Source organism: Brachyhypopomus gauderio, chromosome 13, assembly GCF_052324685.1.
Source record: "Brachyhypopomus gauderio isolate BG-103 chromosome 13, BGAUD_0.2, whole genome shotgun sequence".
In the NCBI taxonomy this organism is placed as follows: Eukaryota; Metazoa; Chordata; class Actinopteri; order Gymnotiformes; family Hypopomidae; genus Brachyhypopomus; species Brachyhypopomus gauderio.
In genome coordinates, this window is record NC_135223.1 from 7,635,244 (window position 1) to 7,657,261 (window position 22,018).

At 46.1% G+C, this 22,018-nt stretch overlaps 1 protein-coding gene across 2 annotated transcripts; it reads right to left on the reverse strand.

Annotated features, from left to right (window-relative positions):
- Positions 1-484: 484 nt before the first annotated feature.
- sphk2 (sphingosine kinase 2) lies at positions 485-21,976 on the reverse strand. Of its 2 annotated transcripts, XM_076970549.1 has the most exons (10): positions 21,417-21,976; positions 20,817-20,879; positions 17,027-18,734; positions 14,073-14,222; positions 13,361-13,455; positions 8,266-8,381; positions 6,474-8,154; positions 3,839-6,325; positions 3,187-3,671; positions 485-957 (listed from the first exon to the last, which is right to left on the reverse strand). In XM_076970549.1, the coding sequence occupies exons 3-8, from the start codon at positions 17,529-17,531 to the stop codon at positions 6,263-6,265; spliced, it is 2,610 nt and encodes an 869-aa protein (XP_076826664.1). In that variant the 5' UTR covers positions 17,532-18,734; positions 20,817-20,879; positions 21,417-21,976; the 3' UTR covers positions 485-957; positions 3,187-3,671; positions 3,839-6,262. The 2 variants fall into 2 exon arrangements, with proteins under 2 accessions (XP_076826664.1, XP_076826663.1); XM_076970548.1 differs by lacking the exon at positions 21,417-21,976 and having other exon boundaries at positions 20,817-20,984.
- Positions 21,977-22,018: the final 42 nt, after the last annotated feature.

The following is a 22,018-nucleotide window of genomic DNA, read 5'->3' on the forward strand; positions in this document are numbered from 1 at the left end:
ATTTCGGATGGGGTCAATATAAATCTGGAGGGGACATGTCCCCCCGTCCCCAGTGCCATCTGCGCCCCTGCCCGATAGATCTTTCTGACTTGGTCATCTTATAAGTAGTTCGCAAGCTGAAAACTTGTGGGCACCCCTGGGTTAGCCTATGCTGTGAATATGAAATAGTACACATGTAATATTGGACTTCTATGGCATATTAATGACATTGAGGAAGCGAAACAGACTGTTTGGCAGGTCTGTGTGAATGTGGAAGGGCCTATTAAATGCAGGATATCAGTCCACCAAGATAACAGTCCTAACTAGATACAGTCCTAACTAGATACAGTCCCACCAAGATAACAGTCCCACCAAGATAACAGTTCTAACTAGATACAGTCCCACCAAGATAACAGTCCTAACTAGATACAGTCCCACCAAGATAACAGTCCTAACTAGATACAGTCTTACCAAGATAACAGTTCTAACTAGATACAGTCAATCAATCAATCAATCAAATTTTATTTGTATAGCGCTTTTAACAACTCAAGTTGTCGCAAAGCAGCTTTACAGGGTTTACAAGGTTAACAATACTATGGGTCCAGAACCCTAATGAGCAAGCCAAAGGCGACAATGGCGAGGAAAAACTCCCTATGATGGTGGGGAATAGGAAGAAACCTCAGGAGAACCAAGACTCAAAAGGGAACCCATCCTCCATTGGGCGGCCCGTTAACACACAAATACACAAGTCACACACAATCAGACTAGGTAAAAGGTAGAATTGAAAGTTCTGGGTTTTGATATTGTCACTGTAAATGTCTGTTGATGAATGCCAGGCTTTCATTCCGTGTCGGAGCAGTGATGCTGGTATTGTAGGCTCCGACTGCAGTGTTACTCCCCAGGTGAACCCCGGTATCAGCACATCCACCGGCAGCCAGACCATCCCCCAGGTGCCTGCAGGTGCCTGTATCCAATCGTCTTGGGTAGAGCCATGCAAGAAGATAGATAATACAGACTGAGTGGACATGAATTTAAACCACCATTGATTTAAATGTACGTAGCTCACGTGCCAGTGATCAGCATGTGGCTCCGGCAGACTAATCTATAGCAGCATAACTAAAGGGAGGGGTTCAGAGGTGACTACAGGCATGAGGGCTCACTGAGACATTGCTTTCCAGTCAAGTCATTGTCACAAATAGAGTGATGCTAAGACACAGCTGGATGACAGCATCAACATCTCAGATCACCAGAAATCTCAATGTCTGGGGGCCCCCAAGCCCCTACACCTTACAAGGGGAATTTTATCTGAAGGCTTGACTAAACAGGTGAGTCTTAAGTCTAGATTTAAAGATTGGAACTGTGTCAGAATCTTGGATTGGAGCTGGAAGGCTATTCCATAATTGAGGGGCTTTAAAAGAGAAAGCTCTGCCTCCGGCTGTAGTTTTACTAATTTTTGGAACTAGGAGAAATCCAGCATTTTGGGAGCGCAAAGGGCGAGATGGGTTGTAGTAATCAATGAGTTCACTCAGATATTGTGGGGCAAGACCATTTAACGCCTTATAGGTTAACAGGAGAACTTTAAATTCAATGCGATATTTAATCGGCAGCCAGTGTAGTGCGGCGAGAGTGGGACTAATATGATCGAATTTCCTAGCCTTGGTTAGGACTCTAGCTGCGGCATTTTGTACAAGTTGTAGCTTCTTTATGGACTGTTTAGAGCATCCAATTAGAAGACTATTACAGTAGTCCAATCTCGACGAGACAAAAGCATGAACTAGCTTCTCTGCATCAGCTAATGAAAGTAAGTGTCTCAGCTTGGCAATATTACGTAAATGGAAAAAGGCAGCCTTAGTGACATTGCATACATGTGTGTCAAATGAAAGATCAGAATGAATAGTGACACCTAAACTTTTTGCAGTAGATTTTGGTGTTACTGAAAAACCATCTAGGGTAAGGGGAATATCAGCCCAATTGCTTCTAACAGCTTTAGGCCCAAGAATCAGTACCTCAGTCTTGTCAGAATTTAGTTTAAGAAAATTAGACGCCATCCAGTTTTTAATATCCTGGACGCAGTTCTCAATCTTGAGAGTTGTGGTGGTATCATCTGGATTAGAAGATATATACAACTGAGTATCATCTGCGTAGCAATGGAAGCTAATACCATGCCTACGAATGATAGTGCCCAGTGGTAGCATATATAATGAGAATAATATGGGGCCCAGTACAGATCCTTGGGGGACACCATACTTTACTTTAGAATGCTCAGAGCATTCGTTATTTACTAGCACAAATTGGTAACGATCTGTCAGGTAGGACCTGAACCAGGAGAGTGCTTGACCTCTTATGCCAATGAGTGTCTCCAGTCTATTAAGTAGAATATTATGATCAATGGTGTCAAAAGCAGCACTGAGGTCTAGCAGTATGAGAAACGAAATGTGTCCTTTATCAGAGGATATTAAGAGATCATTCAGTACTTTAGTTAGTGCTGTTTAAGTGCTGTGATGAGCTCTAAATCCAGACTGAAATAACTCTAAGACATGTTCTGTCTGTAAGAAGGAAGAGAGTTGTGAAGAAACTACTTTCTCAAAAATTTTGGATACGAATGACAGATTAGAAATTGGCCTATAGTTGGACAGTTCTTGGGGGTTAAGACCAGGTTTTTAAATTAGCGGCTTGATGACTGCAAGTTTAAATGAACTGGGAACGTAGCCCAGGCTCAGAGAATAATTTATTATAGTAAGCAACGGTTCTACATTGCTGTGCAGTAATTCTTTAAGTAGATGGGTTGGTACAGCATCTAGTATGCATGTGGAGGGTTTAGCAGATTTCACCAGTGAAATAAGCTCCTCATGACCATTTGAGGAGAAGGACTCTAACAGGGCATCAGAGCTGACCAGACAGCTGTCAAGGTGCATTGGCATGTTGACAGGCTCTGAGATAGCACTACTAATGTTTTCCCTAATTTTATCAATCTTATCATTAAAGAATTTCATAAAATTGTTACTGCTAAACTACACTCTAGTGGAATAAGAGAATTGTTTTGTTCATGACTCCTCGTAAGGCTGGCAGTCCCACCAAGATAACAGTTCTAACTAGATACAGTCCCACCAAGATAACAGTCCTAACTAGATACAGTCTTACCAAGATAACAGTTCTAACTAGATACAGTCTTACCAAGATAACAGTTCTAACTAGATACAGTCTTACCAAGATAACAGTCCTTCAAAGCCACAGCAGACACTGTCTAGTGTGATTAGAACAGATGCCGTGAAGAAGCAGAGGACGGTGGAGAGGAAGAACGTGGGACGTCGACTTCCTTGTTTACTGGGTCACCATGCACCTCACCACCGCTGGCAATATACTACACACACACACACACACACACACACTACACACCTCACCACCGCTGGCAATATACTACACACACACACACACACTACACACACACACACCTCACCACCGCTGGCAATATACTGCACAAAAACACACCTCACTGCCCCTGGATACACACTACACACACACACACACACACACTTCACCACCGCTGGCAATATACTACACAAAAACACACCTCACTGCCCCTGGATACACACTACACACACACACACACACACACACCTCACCACCACTGGCAATATACTACACAAAAATACACCTCACTGCCCCTGGATACACACTACACACACACACACCTCACCACCGCTGGCAATATACTACACAAAAACACACCTCACTGCCCTAGTCAAGGACATTATATATATATATATATATATATATATATATATATATATATATATATATATATATACACACTACACACACACACCTCACTGCCCCTGGATACACACTACACACACACCTCACCACCGCTGGCAATATACTGCACAAAAACACACCTCACTGCCCCTGGATACACACTACACACACACCTCACTGCCCCTGGATACACACCACACACACACACACACACAAAAACACACCTGGCTGCCCCTGGATACACACTACACACCTCACTGCCCCTGGATACACACTACACACACACCTCACTGCCCCTGGATACACACTACACACACACCTCACTGCCCCTGGATACACACTACACACCTCACTGCCACTGGATACACACTACACACACTACACCCAGGTTACATACTGTCCCTTTACTTGTCCTCCCCACTCCTGTGCCCCTCCCCCGCTTTGTTACACTCCTCCCTGCATGTTGTTACAGGAAAGACTGTTGATACACAGCAGCGTTTAATGTCACTTCCCTTCTCTGATAATTATTCCACATTCTTGCAGAGTTCAATAAAAGATTTTCCAGACTTCCAAGACCTTGTGTCCTGTGGCAGGGGAGTGCAGGTCTTACAGGACCAACAGGAAGTCTTGGCTGCAGCTGCTATAGCAGTGAAACCCAAACACACTGACGGGTGGACCACACGACCACATGCACACACACGCACACACACACACACACACACACACACACACACACGACCACACGACCACATGCACACACACAGCTGAAACTCAGGTGGACTTTCATGGTTAAGATTTAATCATGAGAATAAACAAAACATTTTAAACTATACAGAACTATGAAAATGTACATTCTCTCTATTTTTCTTTAATATTGTATTTTAGTAATAATTACAATTTTATTACAAGCATCATATAATAATCTATCAAGACATCTTAAATGGCATTATCATCTTGCACAGCAGTTCAGGACTGTAGTATTGGCTGCTGTAAGCACAGCTAGCCAAAGGAAAACAGCTAAGAACGATTAACAGCACCTATGCTTTTCCACAAGGGGCCACATCCGCACGGATGGGGCAGTGCTGACTGGACTTCAGGGGAAGTGTTGGTCAGTCATTCAGGACGGTTCTCCTGCTCTCTGTGATCTCCAACCAGCCCACGCCATTTGTCACACTCTTCAGTCACCTCAGCCAGGTGATGTTTGACAGGGCAGAGATGAGTGCTCGGTTGTGCAAGTGTGTTAACAAAAGCAACCTGAGCAAACCGTGGACCTGCAGGTCCTCTAAGGGCAAGAGCTAAACACTCCAGGTTGAACACCAGAGCATGTGGAACGGCACAGCAGGCAAAGACACACCCGTGCTTTATATGGACTCTCCAGGCCTTGGAAAGGGCTTTCCAAACACCCAATCTCAGGAGACTAAGCCACTCTGAAGAGACACACAAACAGGCTCTGCTCAGATGCAATAACTTAAAGGTAAATATAAACCTTTCGGCCATTTTCATATAATCATTGTGAGATTTTGAAAGCTTATTTCTAAGAAAGGTTTAATATTTCCTAACATTTCATAACAAACAAAACAAACAAAAAAAGAAAATCCAGGCAACCATCTTGTGTAAAATGCAACAGACCTAGCATGGTCATCCCACAGCATGCTTAATCAGGCAAACACTTTATACACCAGAATATAATCCACCATTAACTGTTTGGCTCATCTACGGTTTCTGTAGTTTCTCTACTGTTTCTGTACTGTTTCCTGTAGCTACAAAAATGTTCCCACCACTATTGTTCTAGATCCTGTGGTTGTAGTTGTAGGCAGTTTGTCATAAAACCAAACCCTAAGTCAGTGTGTCTCTATATGGTCCCACAGTAAAGCACATGGAGTTTTCCTAAGACTACAGTCTGTAAAATAAACTGATCTTTACATGAGGTCTTATGGTTAATTGTAATCATTAAGGACAAGGGGAAGGTACAAGGGAGAATTGCACATAGTTGAAAGCTCTGCTGGTTCAGGGGTGGAGATTGTGGATCATGTTAGCATGAGGGTGTAGCTAGCCCATTGGTTGTTCCATGAGGGTGTAGCTAGCCCATTGGTTGTTCCATGAGGGTGTAGCTAGCCCACATGGTGTTCCAAATCAGATGTTAGTATTTTACCCTACCCCACCCCTACACTTTCTGTAATAAGGCAAAAACACTATGGCGTCGGTACTCGAGCCGCTCATGAAGTGGGTGCGTAGAGCTGGACTCAGTGTGCACATTCCAGTGGTCTTGCAGAACCTTCAGTGGTCGTGCTGCAGTCTTTGATCAGCTATAGAAACACACGCAGCATGGAGCAGACTGCAGAGTCCCACCCCTTCATTACAATGACTGGCCCGCATGGCTCAATTAGGTGATCCCTTCAAAGAACTTCCAGTAAACGCTCTTATTGCAATAGCTGGCAATCCCACTCCAGCTCCTCCCTCCCAGGACAGTGGGTAGTGCATGTAGTGCGGATGGTTTGCAGCGGCCCCTCGTTTAAACACCCCGAGGTCAGAACCTTGTGACTTTCACCCCCGAGTCTCCCACAATGAGACGCGCCATCGAGGGATGTATCTGTGGAGAGAAGACGAAGACACACACACACACACACACACACACACACACACACACACACAATGAAGACTGTATAGACAGAGTGATGCATACTTGAGACGTTACCAGGTGACATCGTTGTTGTGGTGGTGTGCCCCGTGGTGGTTACCTGGGCCTGCAGGGGTCCGTAGGGGACCAGTTCCCCGTCCACGGTGAGGGTCCCCCGGGGCGAGAGAGGCTGCAGGCGGAAGGCGCGTGCAGACACGTGGCTGACGTAGGGCGAGCTGAGGCCCAAGTGACCGCCCCTCTCCATGGCCAGGAAGAGGCGCAGCAGCGTGGCCCGAGAGATGCCCGCCCGCACAAAGGTCAGGTGGATTAGGCCGTCATCGAAACGCGCCTGTGGAGCGGCCAATAGGTCAGCGCCCAGGTGGGACTGGTAGATGGCCAGCACCAGGACGAAGTCGCCCTCGACAGTCACCCAGTCCCGTGAGGGCAAGGGCTGGTCCAGGGGGGGCAGTAGATCATCGTGGGGGGGGTGGCTGAAGGAGGAGGTGAGAGGCCCAGCAGGTTCAGCCAGATCGAAGGAGAAGGAGGAGGAGAGGGAGGGGGAGGGAGAGGGGGAGGCGGGGCCAGGTGTGTTGGGCTGTGGAACCAGGTAGGCGGAGTTGGGGGGGGAGGTGCAGGATGGGGGTGTGGGTGACTGTGACAGAGAGAGTGGGGGGAATTTGGGTGGGAGAGAGTTGGTGTGGGCGTGCTGGAGGAGGGAGACTGGGCGGGGCCTAGAAGGGCTCTGGTTCTGATTCTGGTCCAGTTTGGGTTTGTATGAGAAGGGAGACTGGCGGAAGGGGGAGGAGATGGTGAGTGAACGTTCACGGCCTGGATCAAGAAGATAAGTCTGCTGTTGGAAACAGCTGCCGTTCTCCTGCCCATCCACCTCCGTCACCAGGTCCATGCTCATTGGCTGGCTGAAAAATGCATCGACTATCTGAGTGGAGGGGGCAGAGTTTTTACGGAGCGTCCATCTTGGGTCTGGAGGCGTGTCTGCTGAACTCCCTTCACACTCCTCCGCCTCTTTCCCCTCATCTACACTGTATTCCTCCCTCACATCCCTTTCTTCGTCCATCTGTCTTTCCTTCTCTCTCCTCCCCCCTCTCTCCTCCTCGGCCCCCCCATGTGTATGCTCACTCACGTTCCTGTCACACTCTTGTCTTTCGTTTGACTGCGAGCTGAACCCTGACTGTTCCTCTATTCTCTCCTCTGCCTCCATCTCCCTCTCTCGATCCTCAGCGAGGCTGCTGGCCCTGACCACGCCGGTCCCTCGTGCCCTCTCTCTCCTCCTCTCCCTCTCCTGCTCCCTCTCCTCCCTCTCCCGCTCCCTCTCCCCTTTACGGAGGCTTCTCTGCTCGCTGATGCCCATGTCGGAGCAGGTGCGGTGGATGGGTGTGCGGCAGACGCCCTCCAGGCCCTCCGTGATGCTGCGGGAGAGGGGGCGGCGTGGAGGCTGGGGGGCGGAGTCAGGGGCGGGTGCCACCACGGCGGGGGGCAGATAGGACAGGCGGCCCTGGTATGAGCGCAGAGAGGCCAGTCGCACCAGCGTCCCCAGGGTGAAGCGGGCGGAGCCGAGTCCTCGGTAGCGCTCGCTCTCGATGTCCACGTCGGACACAAAGCCCCACGCCACCGACAGGAAGGAGAAGAGCCTCGTGGATGTGGATGGACGGCCATTCTGATTGGATGAGGAGGCTGGTAAAGGGCTCGTTGTCACAGAGACCAGGTCCATGGGTCTGACTCCACCCCGACAAAGCAAAAAGCAACAGTTGAGGAGGAGCGGCTCCCGAAGGCACATGTCATATCTGACGCACACAGGGGACAAGACATTCGTCAGGTGTGATGTGTGATGGGAGACAGGTTGGTTCAGGTGCATGTGATGGAGCACAGGTGAGGTCAGACATGAGGTGTCCTACCCTGCGTAGTGGTTGATGGAGCCGGCCAGAGCGTTGCCTGAGCCACAGGGCAGGACCCCCACTGGTGTTTTGATTGCTTGTTCCCAGTCAGGCCTGTCCATGAGGCCATTAACTACCTGTGTAGAGAGAGGAACACTCATTCTGCCAAGCACATAACTACGTGTAACACCGTCCAGGACCACTCGCACTAAATACGCTTTAATGCTTTATTGACCCTTTAAAGAAAAACAATATATATTTTTAGTTGTGTCTTATAAATACAGTACAACCTGCACATGCTTTCAACATCAAATTTAAATAACTCCAAGATGTCATCTGTTTGGTTATGTGTAAAGAACCGGAGTAGGTTGGTTTGAACAAAACTGGGTCTAGTCTAACTGCTACTATAACAGACGATTTGCACTTACACTGTGTTCCAAATTATTATGCAAGTAATATTTTCTCAGATTTTCCAAATTACCTATATGAATTAGTCATTTACAGTAATCAACTATTAAGAGAACAATTGAAAGGTTTTTGAGCAAACTGCCAATGACATCGGTATATATTTTTAAAAATAAAACACTCAAACCTTCAACTGAATTCTGACAAGACTGAGGTGCTGATTCTTGGGCCTAAAGCTGTTAGAAGCAATTGGGCTGATATTCCCCTTACCCTAGATGGTTTTGCAGTAACACCTAAATCTACTGCAAAAAGTTTAGGTGTCACTATTGATTCTGATCTTTCATTTGACGGACATGTATGCAATGTCACTAAGGCTGCCTTTTTCCATTTACGTAATATTGCCAAGCTGAGACACTTACTTTCATTAGCTGATACAGAGAAGCTGGTCCATGCTTTTGTCTCGTCGAGATTGGACTACTGTAATAGTCTTCTAATTAGATGCTCTAAACAGTCCATAAAGAAGCTACAACTTGTACAAAATCCTGCAGCTAGAGTCCTAACTAAGGCAAGGAAATTCGATCATATTAGTCCCACTCTCGCCGCACTACACTGGCTTCCGATTAAATATCGCATTGAATTTAAAGTTCTTCTGTTAACCTATAAGGCGTTAAAATGGTCTCGCCCCACAATATCTGAGTGAACTCATTGCTTACTACAACTCATCTCGCCCTTTGAGCTCCCAAAATGCTGGATTTCTCCTAGTTCCAAAAATGTGTAAGACTACAGCCGGAGGCAGAGCTTTCTCCTTTAAAGCCCCTCAATTATGGAATAGCCTTCCAGCTCCAATCCAAGATTCTGACACAGTTCCAATCTTTAAATCTAGAATTAAGACTCACCTATTTAATCAAGCCTTCAGTTAATATTCCCCTTTTAAGGTGTAGGGGCTTGGGGGCCCCCGGACGTTAAGATTTCTGGTGATCTGAGATGTTCATGCTGTCATCCAGCTGTGTCATGGCATCACTCTATTTGTGACAATGACTTGACTGGAAAGCAATGTCTCAGTGAGCCCTCATGCCTGTAGTCACCTCTGAACCCCTCCCTTTAGTTATGCTGCTATAGATTAGCCTGCCGGAGCCACATGCTCATCACTGGCACATGAGCTACGTACATTTAAATCAATGGTGGTTTAAATCCATGTCCACTCAGTCTGTATTTCTATCTTCTTGCATGCCTCCACCCAAGACGATTGGATACAGGCACCTGCAGGCACCTGGGGGATGGTCTGGCTTGCCGGTGGATGTGCTGATGCCGGGGTTGGATGAGCTGTTGCCACGAGGGATGCTGGCCCGCCTGAGGCCCACCGCCTGCACCGAGGGGATTGTGGCTGCTTGGCCGGGGAACAGGAGACTTGACTGTTGCTGTGGAACTGTGGAACCACCCTGCGACCACGGACTTGTGTTAACGGGCCGCCCAATGGAGGACGGGTTCCCTTTTGAGTCTTGGTCCTCCCGAGGTTTCTTCCTAATCCCCACCCTATAGGGAGTTTTTCCTCGCCACTGTCGCCTTTGGCTTGCTCATTAGGGATCTGGACCCATATGATTGTAAAGCTGCTTTGTGACAACGTGTGTTGTGAAAAGCGCTATATAAATAAATTTGACTTTGACTTCAAAGGTTTTCAACCTTTTCATTTTTATAAAGAACAAAATAAAAATGGTCATTTATGAAATTATAAGCATTAGCTGGTTATTACCAACTGAAATCAAACAGTTTTCAAGTCAAAACTTTATCCTAGGCGGTGTTATATTTGCACATAGGACCCCTTGTTCTAAAGGAGCTTCTGAACTCTCTCGTCCATTGAATTAGTCAGGGTTTGGATGGTATCTGCTTCTGTTGTTTTACATGAGGACAGAATTCCCTCCCAGAGATGTTGCTTAGATGTGACCTGCCTCCCGCCATCGCAGACACCCCCGCCATCGCAGACACCCCGCCATCGCAGACACCCCCGCCATCGCAGACACCCCCGCCATCGCAGACACCCCCGCCATCGCAGACACTCCCGCCATCGCAGACACTCCCGCCATCGCAGACACTCCCGCCATCGCAGACACTCCCGCCATCGTAGACACTCCCGCCATCGCAGACACTCCTTCTGATGATGCTCCAGAGGTTCTCAATGGGGTTGAGGTCAGGGGAGCATGGGGTCCACACCATAAGTTTGTCCCCTTTTACGCCCATAGCATTCAGAGGTAAAAATGTGTTCATTGCAGCATGAGACGGTGCATTAACATGCAAGAAAATGATCTTGCTGCAGATTACATGGTTCTTCTTCTTGAACCATGGCAGGAAGTGCTGTTTGAGAAACTCCACATACATTATGGAGGTCATCTTTACCCCTTCAGGGATCCTAAAGGGGCCGTAGCCTTATTTGCATGGGGTCCATCAACCAGCCATCATCCACTCTATCTATCCATCCTCCACTCCAGCCATCCTCCACTCTATCTACCCATCCTCCACTCCATCCATCTGGACCATCAACCATTGCATGGCACTCATCGGTGAACAGTTCTGAAGTCAGTCTTCAGGTGTTGTTTGGCCCACTGGAGCCGTTTCTGCTTGTGTGCAGTGGATAGAGGAGGTCGACAGGCTCACGCACAGCTGCAAACCTCTGAAGGACCTGCATCTTGTTGTTCGGGGGACGTTGGAGGCACCAGCAGCTTCAAAAACTTCTGCTGCTATGACAAGGCGTTTTTGCAGCTGCTTTTTTAACCTGATGTAATTGCCTGTTGGAAAGAGTCCTCAATTTTCCCTTATTAGCATGCACACGTGTGTGCTCTGAATCAGCTACATACTTCTTGATTGTGTGATCACGATTAAGTGTCTTGGCAGTGTTGACTGTAGTCATGCCTTGACCTAAACACTCCACAATTTGTTGCTTCTCAGCAGCCGACACATCCTTCTTCTTTCCCATTTTGGCTGAAAATGTAGGCTGCTTAATAATGTGGGACAGCCTTCTTAAGTAGCCTTGCCTTTAATTGGACACACCTGCCAAACTAATTAGCTCAGGTGTCTGCAATTGCTTTCAGTGATATAAAGAGCCCTGACACACATCACCATCAATGTGTTTAACTGACAAACATAAAATTCTTATCAATCCTAAACACTTTTTGCATAATAATTTAGAACACAGTGTATGTATTACAGAGTTGTACTGTAGATCAGAGGTATACCATATTACAGAGTTGTACTGTAGATCAGAGGTATACCATATTACAGAGTTGTACTGTAGATCAGAGGTATACCATATTACAGAGGTGGTCAATATAAACATTGCCCATCTCCACAAATGGACCCTGTCTCTGTATTACAGAATATCAAACATCAGATGGTGGGTGATCTCAGCGCTCTCTCTCATACACACACACACACACACACACACACACACACACACACACACACACACACACAATATTACCAAATGTATTGGCTCACCTTCCTTGACTCACATATGAGCTTAAGTGACATCCCATTCCTAATCGATTCATCCAGTTAATCTCTAATTCATCCCAAAAGTGTTCTATTGGGTTGAGGTCAGGGCTCTGTGCAGGCCAGTTCATGTCTTTATGGACCTTGCTTTGTGCACTGGTGCACACGGTCATGTTGGAAGAGGAAGGGGCCAGCTCCAAACTGTTCCCACAAAGTTGGGAGCATGGAATTGTCTAATATGTCTTGGTATGCTGAAGCATTCAGAGTTCCTTTCACTGGAACTAAGGGGCCAAGCCCAGCTCCTGAAAAACAACCCCACACCTTAATCCCCCCTCCACCAAACTTTACACTTGGCACAATGCAGTCAGACAAGTACCGTTCTCCTGGCAACCGCCAAATCTAGACTCGTCCATCAGATGGCCAGATGGAAAAGCGCGATTTGTCACTCCAGACAACACACCTCCACTGCTCTAAAGTCCAGTGGCGGTGTGGTTTACACCACTGCATCCGACTCTTTGCATTGCACTTGGTGATGTATGGCTTGGATGCAGCTGCTCAACCATGGAAACCCATTCCATGAAGCTCTCTGTGCACTGTTCTTGAGCTCATCTGAAGGTCACATGAAGTTTGGATGTCTGTAGTAATTGACTCTGCAGAAAGTTGGTGACCTCTTCACACTATGCGCTTCAGCATCCACTGACTCCGCTCCATCAGTTTACGTGTCCTACCACTTCATGGCTGCATGGCTGTCGTTCCCAAACACTTCCATTTAGTTATAATACAGCTGACAGTTGACTGTGGTATATTAAGGAGCGAGGAAGATTCACGACTGGATTTGTTGCACAGGTAACGTCCTATCACAGGTCCACGCTGGAATTCAATGAGCTCCTGAGAGACCCATTTTTTCTCTTTATACACCTGTGGCCGTGGAAGTGACTGGAACACCTGATTCCGATAATTTGGTTGGGTGAGTGAATACTTTTGGCAATATAGTGTGTGTGATAATTTGGATGGGTGAGTGAATACTTTTGGCAATATAGTGTGTGTGTATGTCTTTTGGTTTTGTTCCTGTTTGTGCCATTACCTGATTGTGCTTCCCTGGCTAGTGTACAGATCTGAACTGTGTGACAGAACCCTAGCCCACAGAACAGATTAGAACTCTGCTATAGGACAGCTGCACTGTAGGACAGGTCTGCATAGGACAGGTCTGCATAGGACAGTCCCTTACTTCATGCAGTAGTCCATCTCCAGAGGCGATGATGATGCCATCCCACTCACGCAGTGTGATCTCCCTCATCAACTCGCGGGCATGGCTTGGGTACTCTACAGAGCAGCAGAAAAACAACCTCAGTGTGTGTACCCTCCGGGGGAGCTCTGACCCTCCGGGGGAGCTCTGACCCTCCGGGGGGGGCTCTGACCCTCTGGAGGGAAAGGCTCTGACCCTCTGGAGGCAAAGGCTCTGACCCTCTGGAGGGAAAGGCTCTGACCCTCTGGAGGGAAAGGCTCTGACCCTCTGGAGGGAAAGGCTCTGACTTCTGTGTTAGCTAGCAGTCAGCATCTATCTATCTAAATTATGATTCATTGAATCACTGAAAAATCACTGAAATTTAAAAGAACTAAGACAACATTATAGACATAAAAAGCATTTGATCCGTCAATGTTTGAGTAATGACTTTTCCGAAATCCTTAAAAAATGTTCAATCCTTCAAAAACAAGACACTGTTGCACACCTACAGCTCCCAGAAGAGCAGTGGCATACATGTGTTCCAGAGGTGGCTTACCTCCACTGATCACCTCCACTGATCAAAATGTATTTTTGTTTTTTTATTTGTTTGAATAGATCACTCAATGAAAGGTTAGATTTCACTAATGTTTTCACTGGGCTCCAGGACAGAGTGTGTTTGCTAAAAAACTGGCACCACTGAAGCAGACAGCCATACTTGTGGGGATGAGGTTGTAGCTGATGTTGGCTTCTCTGATCATTGGAAGTATATGCGTCTGACACCAGTCCATGGCCTGACCCCGCCCACTGAAGGGATTGACCAATAGCAGCAGGCGCCGAGGGCGGGGCAGCATGCTTTTGCTAAATTCTAACAGAGGAGAGAAATAAAATATATAAATCATCATAAAAAGTGACATATACAAACTAAGTTGACTAGATACAAAATCAGACTCTGAGCAGTTTGAACACCACAGCTCTTACTAAATTACAAGATTATTACTGAACCAAAAAGTGTTTATAGTGTTTGTCGCAAAAACAAGGGTAAGGGTGAGACAGTGAGACAGCATGGGTGAGACAGAGCGGGTGAGACAGCACGGGCGAGACAGGGCGGTATGCTGAACTGTCCGTCCTTCCCAGAGAGGTATATGGTGAACAGACCCTCCCCCTCCCACTGTGAGTGACAGTGTGTGTGCGCAAGACAGATAAAACGTACAAGCACACAGTACGAAGGACACAGTTACCCTGATAATGTCATGCTGGACATGCACACAACACAACCCCATGTGTGATAGATCATAGTGCAGCCAGCGCTAAGATTCAAAGTTTCATCTTAGGCAGTCCAACGGGATTGAGTGTGGGTATGGGCTGTAACAGGGCTGAGTAGGGTTGCAGCGGTAACCGGTTTCACGGTATACCACGGTATTAAAATGCACGGTTATCATACCGTGTGCGTTTGCTTATTACCGGTAAAAAGCAAGCCAGCGGAGAAACTGACCCGCGCATGCGCAACTCCGCTCCGGTTCAGCTACTCAGCACAGCGGTGAGAATGGCAGAACGTGTATCAGACTTAACAAATTTTTTAACAAAAAAAAAAGCTAAACTAATGTCAGCGGCAAAAATAACGTAATCGCGGTGGCTCCGCCCGTGCGCGAGGGTCTCACGCGCTGTCGATTAGCGAGGTCGTGCACCTCTCGAATTTTGTAACTTTGCGTGCGCCGCGCCTCAGCGCAATGAACAAAGTCATATTTGCAGGGTTCATACACCTTTATAAGGTGGAATTAAAGCACCTGTACGTCATTTTAAAGGTCCGTTTCAATATTTCCCAGCACCTTAAACTTAATAAAGTTACATATTTATACATATACTCGAAATAATTCGCTTTTTCATCACATTATTTAATGGTTGTTTATTTTCAAAACGCCCAATCTTAACGTCTTCACGTTCTCTCCACGTTTCTCTTCACGTTTAGTCCTGGAATTACAAGAGGCTCGTATTTGTTAACGTAATACAAAAGAACTGTGCGGAGTCGCGCGCTACGGTCACTAGTGAAAGTATAATTCTAGCTTTTTAAGGTCCTTGCTTTCATTGGATGTGAAAGACGCCATTAATTGACATGCGTTCATTTTCAAATTCTAACGTGCCTGTTTTTCATATGTTAAAACCAGACTCGGTGTGAAAGCCTTAAAATAGAAATCTCTATTGTGATGATGTCAGAAATAAATCCTCTCTTTCTGCAGTATCTGGTTATATTCCAACTTGGCAGTAAAACGGACGTTTACAACAGTTGTTGATCAGACACTGACCCAGGCTGAGTTTGTCAGATATTAAATAATTTAAACTTAAATAATTGTAATGAAATCCATGATTTAGGTTTCTCTAATTTTGCAGTATTTATATAAACATGTTTACAGCTTATTTTTTTAAAGGAGACATTTTGTATACAATAGTTGCAGGTTTCTACAATAAATAGTTAATTGAACAAAAAAAACTTGTTGTAATTTCTTTAAGGGTCAGTGTATCTTTTAATAATATACAAACTAACTGTGATACCGTGATAACCGTGATACCGCGGTATTTTCTGAGACGGTTATCATACCGTGAAAATCTCATACCGTTGCAACCCTAGGGCTGAGTATGGGTGTGGGCTGTAACAGGGCTGAGTGTGTGTGTGGGCTGTAACAGGGCTGAGTGTGGGTGTGGGCTGTAACAGGGCTGAGTGTGGGTGTGGGCTGTAACAGGGCTGAGTGTGGGTGTGGGCTGTAACAGGGCTGAGTGTGGGTGTGGGCTGTAACAGGGCTGAGTGTGGGTGTGGGCTGTAACAGGGCTGAGTGTGGGTGTGGGCTGTAACAGGGCTGAGTGTGGGTGTGGGCTGTAACAGGGCTGAGTGTGGGTGTGGGCTGTAACAGGGCTGAGTGTGAGTGTGGGCTGTAACAGGGCTGAGTGTGGGTGTGTGCTGCATCTGTATGTAAGCCTGGCCTCAATCATCTCAACAGCTCAGTCTACCAGAGCACCAGCCCTACAAAACCAGAGATGACGACCAAACTCAGCCAAACACCTCAACACCACATGGAGTTTTCGAAAGGTTTTATTAAGGCACTAGCAAATATTACTGTGATGTGAAATTTAAACATGAACAATTCTCCCTCTCTCGCGTGCACATGCACACACACCCACAGCTGAGCTCAGTGCACTCTATTGTTTGAGAGTCATGTAGTGTTTCTGAGGCTGAACACACTAAGGCACTGTATGAGAGTCATGTAGCTCTTTCTGAACAAACGTCATGATATACGGATAAGAACAGCCGTTCTAACAGACGCTGTCTGAAAATCCTGCAGACATGTACGGATCACGCTTGGTTAGTCCTGATGAAGACAAATATTTACAAGCAATCCTCAGCGCATGCACACACACACACACAGAGTCGGAGTGGCTAATCGGGAGATTCGGGAGGATTCCCGATGGGCCGGCTCATGTCAATCTCTAGTTTGGCCCGATTGGGAGGGGAAAATAATTTTGGGCCGGATTTGGACATGAAACTCCCGGGCTGAAAAAGGGGCCCACTCCGGGCCTGTACACACACACACACACACACACATATGCATTCACACACACACATATACACCCACACATATACACCCACACATATACACACACACATATACACACACGCACCTGTAGTAGCAGTGATGTCCAGGCCTCTCAACAGACACTGCACAGCGGTGTTCCATCGCTCCGCCTCTGGGCGGCTCTCAGCCTGGTAGGCATGCACATGCCTGCGACGGGACACGCCCCTTCTGCGGCGCCTGGGCGGGTACCAGTATAACACCAGCAGTGGAGGGGCAGGAGCACGAGGGCAGCTACTCCCTGTCAGCTCCGCCAACGGTAGCAGCAACCGAGAATCCTTTCCCGGACGTGGCGTCAGCCTCTGGACGTGGATGTGGGTGGGGGTGAGGGTGAGGGCGTAGCTACAGGAGGCGGGGCTGAGGGGCAGGGACACCCCTGTAGGTGTGCTGGGACAGCTGCTGCTGCTGGAGCCACTCCCTCCACCTGCTCCACCTCCACTTCCTCCAGTGCTCCAGCCTGTGAACTGCCCATGCAGTAAGGCTTCCTGGGCCATGCCTGGGGGAGGGACTGGGGGTGGGGAGGGGGAGGGGCCCTGGGGCCCTGGGGAGCGCATATTCACAGCAGGGTTTTCGAAGGGAGAGAAAGGAGCAGACAGCTCAGGAGGGTCATGCAGAGACTTCTGAGTAAGTCATCAGGTGAGGTCAGGGTCATAGGTCAGCCTGCTTCATGAGATTATCAGCTTTTAAAACTACTGTTCAGGTTCACAAGTGGACTCACTTCAAACAAGTAAAAAATAACACAAACAATTTAAAAATTTGAAACAAATAATACCCATAAAAAGGCAGCAAATGTATCTGACAGGATACCCTTCGTCTGTGTACGTTTACACCAGTAACACTCTGTCTCTTCCAAACACCTGTCAGCCATTATATGTGATGTGCATATCTTATCACCCTGCAGTCCTGGAGCTGCCCAGCCCACTCAAGCCCAGTCCAGCTCGGTCCAGACCAGTCCAGCTCGGTCCAGCTCGGTCCAGCCCAGTCCAGGAGCTCAAACAGTGAGCAAATAAAGCTACAAAATTTTCTACTGGCCCTGCCAAACGTCAGCTAATGTTGTTCCATCAGTGTGGGACACTAATGCAACCCCGTGACAGGCTTCCCAAAGTCTGACAAAAGTTGTCAAATGTGACAATGAAAAAGTGACTATTGTGAATGTTACAAATACTTGAACATGTATTTCTTATATCATCTTGGTCAAATATTCTTGTTAGTGTTGCTTGTAATTGGTGTCTAAACACAGTGCAGACACTAGGCAGCTGCCCAACAAAGCCAGCTGTCTTGAGGTCAGAAAACGTAAGAGCAAGTTAAAGTAAAACACCACTTAAGACGTAAATGATCTAACCTATAAAAAACAATTCAAGGCTATCCAATGGGAACATGAGGAATGTTTCCCTAAGGGTAGTGGGGAGCAGTGCAAGGTGAAGACCCTTCAATGAAACTTCAATGTCAACGCTGACGGTTCTTGTCTAATCCAGTATGAATGCCTTTTAAATCACCAGTTAGGGGCAATGAAACACGTCTCCCGTGTTTGTAGGTGCAGCAATTAGAGGTTACATTCTATATTAGTCATCCAACTGACATGTGCCACAAAATCCAAAATGTGTAATCCATTAAAGCTCCAGAGTTCTTCAATAGCTGAGAACACACAGCAGCATCCAGAAGAGGGCAGAGCCGTTACCGGTGAAAGAGCATCGCCATGACAACTCTTCTCTGAAATCCCTCCTACTGACTTCAGGGATGCCCCCAAAACATGTGTCCTAAAGAAAGAAAGAAAGAAAGCATAAAATATTTATTTGTGAGTGTCAAGTTGACCCTTGACCAGTTTGCGTAAAAGGTTATGACGTATGTAAAGAAGTGAGTCAGCAGTTTGACAGATACAAGGCAGACGGACCATTTTTTCCAAGACTGCAATACTGCAGTGTGGCAACAACGGACTGTGGGGCAGAAAACTGAGGTTATAGTCTAAATACAAAGTTCAGCACATATATGTAAGCAGAAGTGAAGACAGCGGTGAAGTGGTCTGGGCAGAGTCATGATGGTTCCACACTGGAACAAAGGCTAATGAGTAATGTAGAACATCACTAGCTCAGCACGTGCCCACTCACGACTGACACACGCATCCCACTGTGTGGGCACAGCTGAACCGATGGTGTCCAGATATTTGATGTTGCACGGTGTGTGTGCTGCAGTCTGCTTCACAAAAAGTTATCAGATTTAAGCCTGAAATCCTAAAAAACACACAAGGTTTCTGAATGACTCCATATCAAGCTACTGAACATTTTGATGAAGGCTTCAGTTTTTCTATTTTTTTGTTTGTTTGCTTGTTTTTTTTAGGGGGGGTGTGTGTGATTTTTTTGCATTAACTTTTAACCGGTTGATATAACTAAATGGTAAAATATCGCTCCGGCTGGTGTTGTTCTTGCCAATCTGCTAGAAGCAGACTAAATCAATATCTGGCAGTCATCCACGCTTCTGGGTTTAAACCAGCGCTCAGGGGCTCCTGCCCATTGTTGCCCCTCATGTGTGTGAAGCTCTGGGTGGGACACCGTGTGGAAACAGCCCCAGCTCTCACAAAGCCTGCCAAACACCAGGGAAAATGAACTTACTCTCTTCTGCCTCAGAAATAAATAAATAAATCAATCAATACAATTATATATTTTTCTTTAATAATACCATGAAAAAGCAAAAAAAAACTTTGACCGACACAGAATGGTTCCACTCACACATACGGCAATGAATCCCTAGATAAAATATTAGACACTTGCCCTGTAGGACAACTATCTATAATAAAAGAGATAAAGAAGAAACAAAGTTCAACGGGTTATGGCCATAAAAGAGAAGAGTGATAACTGGCTCAGAGATAAATCCACTGCACCCCAGAATACCAACCACACTGTACATCATATATTATTCAGTTTACAATAACTCCACGAATGTGAAAAAGAGAGTTAACAGATCATTTCATCAAGCAAAGTGACAGGTGGATATGGTTAGCAAACAAGCCCCCAGTTAGAGTACATGTGAAGATCATTTAACATTAGGTCACGAACCAGACACAACCAGACTGACTACAGCAGAGTGGCCCGTTATGAGGCGCTGGTGTATCTAGATAGATAGCTGGCCCCCCACAGAGAAAAACGCAATCATCTAGCCAGCTACACCGCACAACATTAACTGTACAAAGTAAAGTTGTAAAGCTACATCGTTCTCTGTTCTAGCTAACTAACGCCAGAGCGATAACTGTCTGTCCAACTAGCGCACTAATACAAACTTGCCCAGTTGTAGCGAGATGCTAGGAGTTAGCTAGCGGGACCGGCCGGTCACACCATCACACACTACTGCTAGCTGAGTTCGGCAATAACACACTAGCTAGTGATGTGATAGTGATGTGATAGTAGTGAACATAACACACTAACTATTGATGTGATAGTAGTGAACATAACACACTAACTATTGATGTGATAGTAGTGAACATAACACACTATTGATGTGATGGTGATAGAAGTGAACACAACACACTAACTAGTGATGTGATAGTGATAGTAGTGAACATAACCCACATAACACCCTAACTAGTGATGTGATGGTGATAGTAGTGAACACTACACCCTCATCTCCACCAGCGCACTACGGGCTGACAGCAGCCGCTCAGGTGAGGAGCCCAGCGGCATGACAGCACACTGACGCCGCCACTAAACAATGAGCGGTTATAACTCCAACATATTACTCATTATAACTCGTTCGTTGAAAACGAAGTATCCGATACATCTACGTCAGGTTTTCTCAGGTAATGTTAGAAATACAAAACACGGTAACCTGGTCAACAGCAAATAACTTGCCTGACAACTGTTTCCCCACGACGAGTCTTCTTTGGGTGGCACGAGCGCTGCGCTCGAGGACGTCTTCGCGAATAGGGGGCGAATCATGTGAGTGACAGACGAACAGACCAATGGGAAAGGCACAGAGCCCACCGATTAACTTATCAACGTCTCTGACCTACCACAAGATTTTCCGAACTGCGTTCAACAAAAAGGTAAACATACTTATATATGTACATAAACAAATATATATAGTGTGTGAAAAGAAACAACGATTACAGTAAATACAGAGATATATATATATATATATATATATATATATATATATATATATATATATATATATATATATATATACACACACACTACTATATATGTATACACACAATATACAATATACTATTATCTGTATTTACTTTACAATTGCTAACTCAGCGAGTCTTTTTTCCGTAAATATTACCTTTCACCTAATGTATGGGCCAATGACGTAAAAGAAATGAGTGACGGCAAACACTATCCAACCGCAAAGCGGAACATAATTAGAGGCGGAAGTCACAAATAGGATCACACTGGTGCTGGGACGCTGTAGTCATTCAATTTCAGGCTTTTATAACAACTCACCACTTTAGGTAATTTGTGCTTTGATATGGATTTCCGAATTAAAGACTGAATCCACAATTTACGACGTGTGTCATTTTCGTTTTCTACCAAAGGTCTAGCTTGTACGTGGAATGTTTTGCCAATTCTGCCGCAATCTGCAACTAAAAACTACACGTCCCATAAATATGCGCTCGCCTGGCTTGCCCGTAGTTGATCTTCGCTATATTGCAAAGCGGGTGCTGTTGCTCTGCAGCATTCCTTAAAAACGTTGTCTGTTTTTTAGAATAAAGTAAAAATGGCTTTGATTAGACACCAAGATACCCAGAAACTGTTGTCATTAAAGCTCAACAGCTCTGTGACTGAGCGGCGTAGACAGCCTGAAAGCCCGGATGAGACTTCGGTTCCTGATTTGTCAAGGCGACTGCCAGATTGCGCTAATGGATATGTAGTTCGCGAGAATGGACTACAAAATGAACATTTTGAAAATTTCAAAAAAAATTTCTTGATCCTTTCAATACGCAGACAAATCCAAGATTGTCACGATTCCTGTGTCGAATCTGAATCCTCGTAATGATAGACGAGGATTGTAATGATAGACACGCTAGACTGAACGAGATAGTCTC

What these genes read in the sequence shown, in the direction of transcription:
- sphk2 (XM_076970549.1), bottom strand. Translation starts at nt 17,531, where the DNA reads ATGCGCTCCCCAGGGCCCCAGGGCCCCTCCCCCTCCCCACCCCCAGTC. An exon ending in GGACATCACTGCTACTACAG is followed by an intron (nt 14,223 to 17,026) that starts GTGCGTGTGTGT and finishes CTCCTCTGTTAG; the next exon opens with AATTTAGCAAAAGCATGCTG. An exon ending in CTACAACCTCATCCCCACAA is followed by an intron (nt 13,456 to 14,072) that starts GTATGGCTGTCT and finishes GCTGCTCTGTAG; the next exon opens with AGTACCCAAGCCATGCCCGC.